Here is a 5,403-nt window from a genome sequence, read left to right as displayed (position 1 = left end):
ATCTCGCTGGGTTTTAAACACCAGAGGCTCAGCCTCAAAACTCAAGTCTGCATGTCACCACAGTAGGACAAACCGACAGACAAGTTTGTCTTCCTGTTGGAGACCTCTCGTATCACCCCCAACTGGGTCCCTGTGGCTGACTGTACCACTGTCTGGCTTCCTGGCTTTTAATCCCCTTTCTCTTGCTCTTCTGCCCTGCTATTTTGTGCGTCCCTGAGTTGTCCCTGGGGCTGACTGCCCCTTTGTCCAGGATCTGGGCTTTTATCCCCTTTCTCCTGCTCTCCGGTCCTGCTGCTTTGGGCGGGCCTGAGTTTCCTCTCCTCAACTAATCCCTTTGGCTGATTGCACTTCTGTCTGGCTTCCTGGCTTTTAATTCCCTTTCTCCTGCTCTTCCCACTGGCTACTTTGGGCGTCACTGAGTTGTCTCCCCTTACCTGTAACCCTGGGGCTGACTGTGCTTCTGTCCAGGTTCCTGGCTTTTATCCCCTTGCTCCTGCTCTTCCGGCCTGCTACTCTGGGCGGGCCTGAGTTTCCTCTCCTCACCTAATCCCTTTGGCTGACTGCTCTTCTCTCTGGCTTCTTGGATTTTAATCCCCTTTCTCCTGCTCTTCCCGCTTGCTACTTTGGGCATCCCTGAGTTGTTTCTCCTCACCTGTAACCCTGTGGCTGACTGCTCTTCTGTCCGGGTTCCTGGCTTTTTATCCCCTTTCTCCTGCTCTTCCGGTCTGCTACTCTGGGCGGGCCTGAGTTGCCTCTCCTCACCTAATCCCTTCGGCTGACTGCTCTTCTCTCTGGCTTCCTGGACGGAATAAGTATAGATTTGAAGAAACTTTTAAATACGGGCATACCTTGGAGATACTGCGGGTTTGGTTCCAGACCACTGCAACAAAGCAAATACTTCAGTAAAGTGAGTCACAATTTTTTTTTTTTTTCCTAGTGCATATAAAAGTTGTTTATGGTATACTGTAGTCTATTAGAGGAGCTCTGGTGGCCCAGTGATTAAGACATTTGGCTGCTAACTAAAAGATCAGTGGTTCAAACTCACCAGCTGCTCTACAGAAGAAAAATGAAGCAGTCTGGTTCTGTAAAGAGTGCAGCCTTGGAAATCTTGTGGGTCAGTTCTGCTCTGTCCTATACGGTTGCTATGTGTTGGAAACGACTTGATGGCAGTCATTTTTTTGAGTAGTCTATTGTGTGCAATAGCATTATGAAAAGTTTGAAATATTGTGAGAATTACCAAAATGTAATGCAGAGACATGAAGTGAGCACATGCCATTGAAATAATGGCACCAATAGGCTTGATTGACACAGGATTGCCATAAACCTTCAGTTGGTAAAGAACACAATTATCTATGAAGCATAATAAAGCAAAGGGCAATAAAATGAGGTATACCTATAATGTGGTTTAGAGCAATTTTATTACTTAAATTTAACATGATTTATTTTTCCAATCTTGAATTTCTCACGGGACTCTCCTCTTTCCTTTGCTGCTTACTTATGTGCTATCTTTGTTTAGAAGCAAAGTGAAATTGGCCAGAGTATCAGATACCACCAGACCATTTTCATTATTCATTGTTGAAGTTATCCTATATTCCTTACCTTATTTCCTTTTTCTATTGGAAGAATTGAGATCAACATGTTCCTCTTTTTTTTTTTTTTTTTTTTTTTTTTTTAATTAAAAGAGATTGGTTAGCATCCCTGAGCTCTTGTCTGCCATTAAGTTACTTTGTATGCGTTTCCAACCGGATCTGGTCACAGTTGTGGACGACCTACGACTGGACATCCTTCTGCGCATGCTGAAATCACCACATTTTAGCGCTAAAATGAATTCCCTAAAAGAAGTAAGTTTTGCATTTGTTTCTAAAATACTTAAAGCACACACACACACTTTAAGTGCTACTAAAAATTGTGTTTAGTAATATAAAGCGTTCGTGAAAGTACTGATAATTTATATGTGGAAAGCATCCAGTTAGTATAGCTTCTCCCAGGTTATGTTTTGAGCTATATTGGTATATAAAAGGTAAGCCATCTTTTTATATGTATCATATTCAAAATTCTTTCTCTGAAATACTTGGAATATTCAGTGTTTTTGTGAAATTTATAGAAATTAATCCTTTGGGAGAGGGCAGCAGTGGTTCGTTGTCAGAATTCTCACCTTCCATGCTGGAGACCAGGGTTCGATTCCTGCCAGTTCACCTCAAGTGCAGCCACCACTCATCTGTCAGTGGCAGCTTATATGTTGCTGTGATGCTGAAAATATTTTAACAGAGATTCTAGATAAAGACAGACTAGGAAGAAAGGCTTCCTAATCTACTTCCAAGAATCAGCCAGTGAAAATCCTATGGATCTCAGTGGTCCAGTCTCATGCGTGGGATTGCCATATTTTGGGGCCCAACTCAACAGCAGCTGATAACAGCAGCAATCTTTTGGAATATGTAGTGTATTTGCTTTTTACCCTAAGTGTACAGTTCTTTTTATTTTATTGAGATGAGTTTTCTTAAACCAAATATTCTAATTGGAGTTAGGGTAGAAACAAAGTGACTGTATATGTGATGGCCTAAGCAAAGTGATGGAAATAATTTCCTGTAGCCTCCTAGACTTTACGTAGATCCATACAGACAGTATAGTTGGTTTTGGTGAGCGAGAAGTGGAGCCCATATAATTCAGTGATAATTCTAGGTATTTTTCCTTCTTTTTCTTTTTTTTTAATTAATTAGGATTCTTGGCTACAAGTGAAATAAAGTAATAATGAACCATCTAAGGCCAAAGGGAGAATTTATTGGAAGGAGGCTAGACTGTTTAACATAAATGGAGGATTGAAGGGCCAGACCGTGGGAGGGCAAGAACTCATGTGGATGCAGAAGCAACTAGAATTTGAGACCTGACTGTTGCCAGGACTCTGTCAAGTCTTGGTTCAGTAGTTCTGAGAGCATGTGGCTTAGTTCTCTTTCTGCCTACAGCATGACATCTTTCGTATGGTAGAGATCATGGTTATTGATAGCTCCCAGTTTCACATCCTGCAGCCCCTGTCACCAGAAAGGGACTGATGCTTTCTCTGGTCTCAAGTTCAGAATTCAGGGGAAGTGCCCTGATAGAGACCAAGTCGTCTGTTCTCATCCCTGAGCCAGTTAGCAGGGTCCAGGAAGTGAGAGCTGTAGGAACTTGACTTCATGTTCACTTTAAAGAGATATCAAAGGTAGTAGTTTGTTAACTTCCAGTAAGTGGCCTTTGATGCATTGTGGCTCATTATTAGACCACATTTTAACATGATAAAAATTACAGCTTGTGTATGTGAAGAACTTGATGATACATATTTGCATTAGGTTCAGTCAGTCACAATAATCTTGTCTTTTTAGGTAACCAAACTAATAGAAGACAGCACTTTATCCAAATCTGTGAAGAATGCAATAGATACAGATAGATTATTAGATTGGCTAGTGGAGAATTCAGTTCTGTCAATTGCATTGGAAGGTAAGTTGCTTTTAAAAAAATTAAAAAAAAAATCCTAGCATATAATTGGGAGCTCTGGTGGTGTAGTACCTAAGGCATTTGACTGCTAACCAGAAGGCTAGCAGTTCAAAGCCACCAACCACTTCTTGGAAGGAAGGTTGGGCAATCTACTTCCGTAGTGATTCCGCCTCAGAAACCCAAGGAGGGGTTGCTATGAGTTGGATCTGACTCAACAGCAGTATGTACAAAGCATATAATTATAAATATTTCTGTATAAAAAAAGGCATAGAATTGTTGCTTTGACTGTATTAGTCTTTAAGTAATCTTACAGCAAGTTACTGCTGCTTTGAGTTAATAAAATTGTATTTAGAAGAGTCCATGTTTACTTCTGTCTTCCTTTACTGTTTTTTTCATTAGGCAACATAGACCAAGCACAATACTGTGATCGTATAAAGGGAATTATTGAACTCTTGGGCAGTAAATTGTCTTTAGATGAGCTCACTAAAATTTGGAAGATACAGGTAAGTTGATCAAAGTTGGTTTTGCCTTTTCCTGACTTTTTTGGGTTTAATGTAGGTGGTGTATTGTAACAAAGGGCATATGACCAAATTTAACAAGTCTGTGTTTGAATCCTGACTCCATTAAAACTTAGTTGTGTCATATTCATCAGTTTACTTAACTACTCATGTATGAACCTCCATTTCCTCATCATTAAAATTAGCTTAAAAATAAACTGTTACACCTGTCATGAGAAATAATCATTAATATAGTACATTCTGCTTGGTACATGATAAACACTCAAATGGTATTTATTGTTAAATTCTGTAGGTAGAAGGTTATGTATTAGTAGCCATTTATACTTTTTATCATCCTCATATTTTGTTAATAGAATTGATTCAGCAAATATATGTCTTGGGCACTTGATATATCTTGTGTTAAACCGTATAAAATTGTTGCTGTTTGACCATTTTTCACTCTACAAAAATGGTAGTTACATACATTTCAACTTGTATGTAAGCCTGCTCCTCGAGGAACTTACAATATAGAAGAGAAGATAATGAACATAACCTGCATTAAATTGCTGCGAAGTTTTATGCTAAATGTGCTGGAACTGACAGAGATGGCAACACCTTCAAGGCTTCTGAAATTCCTTGCTGCCACAAATGCCAGCACCTCTGTCCATTGTCTGAACTTGAGCCAGAAATACTCTTCCTTCCTCCTGCTTTCAAATCTCCCAGCAGTGTCTGTCACTGGCAGAACATAACTGGAAGAAGCAAACAGAGGAGTGTGGGAAATAGAGTTTGCAGGCCCCTAACCCAGCAGTGCAGCGCAGAATACAGAAGGTTAGGCACAGACTGAGAAAAAATAGTTCCAAGTACTATAGATTTTACTTCACGTGGTTAGACTTTGGTTTTATACTCCCATATAATTTTGTTTTATGAATGTAGGTTGAGAGTCCATGTCAGGTTGAAGATTCTAGGTGCCATGATGTACAAATACTATATAGCCCTACTACATCCATTGCTTAGTAGATGCTGAACAAATACTTGTGGAGTTAAATCTAAAAACATTTCTCTGCCTTTCATGTCTCTCACATGGCAAACAGTGAGACATGAAGATACCATGATTGAGGTTATAAAATAAGTCTGAGTCTTAAACTGCATATGGGGTACATAAATAATAATTGAAGTCACAAAGTATCTTGTATGAACAAATAAAATGTGAGGTAGCTAATACTTTCAACTAAGAAAGGTCCCCAAGATGATTTATAAAATGCCAATAGTGAGTAAGTTCGTCCCGTATTTTAGTTTGGATTTTTTTAACCAGATGAAAATATTTTGTTCTCCTCTTGAAAATGAGTATCAGATTGAGTATTGAGTTCTTTTTTATATCTTTGGTAGCGTAGTGCCTAAAGCATTTGACTGCTAACCAGAAGGCTGGTGGTTCAAACCC

The 5,403-nt window shown here is 39.4% G+C and overlaps 1 protein-coding gene across 1 annotated transcript in view; it reads left to right on the top strand.

The window, feature by feature from the left end:
* The window catches only part of USP24 (ubiquitin specific peptidase 24), a 201,450-nt gene that overhangs the window by 92,753 nt on the left and 103,294 nt on the right, over positions 1 to 5,403 (top strand). Inside the window, exons 10-12 of the mRNA XM_007956287.2 lie at positions 1,683 to 1,841; positions 3,357 to 3,471; positions 3,868 to 3,971. Coding sequence (XP_007954478.1) covers positions 1,683 to 1,841; positions 3,357 to 3,471; positions 3,868 to 3,971 — 378 coding nt within the window. The remainder of the gene's footprint in view (positions 1 to 1,682; positions 1,842 to 3,356; positions 3,472 to 3,867; positions 3,972 to 5,403) is intronic.

The sequence above is a fragment of the Orycteropus afer genome, unplaced genomic scaffold, assembly GCF_000298275.1.
Source record: "Orycteropus afer afer isolate SDZICR_OR568_19922 unplaced genomic scaffold, OryAfe1.0 scaffold00600, whole genome shotgun sequence".
In the NCBI taxonomy this organism is placed as follows: domain Eukaryota; kingdom Metazoa; phylum Chordata; class Mammalia; order Tubulidentata; family Orycteropodidae; genus Orycteropus; species Orycteropus afer.
The sequence above is the reverse complement of the archived record's forward strand: the minus strand, read 5'-3'. Positions and strand labels throughout refer to the sequence as shown.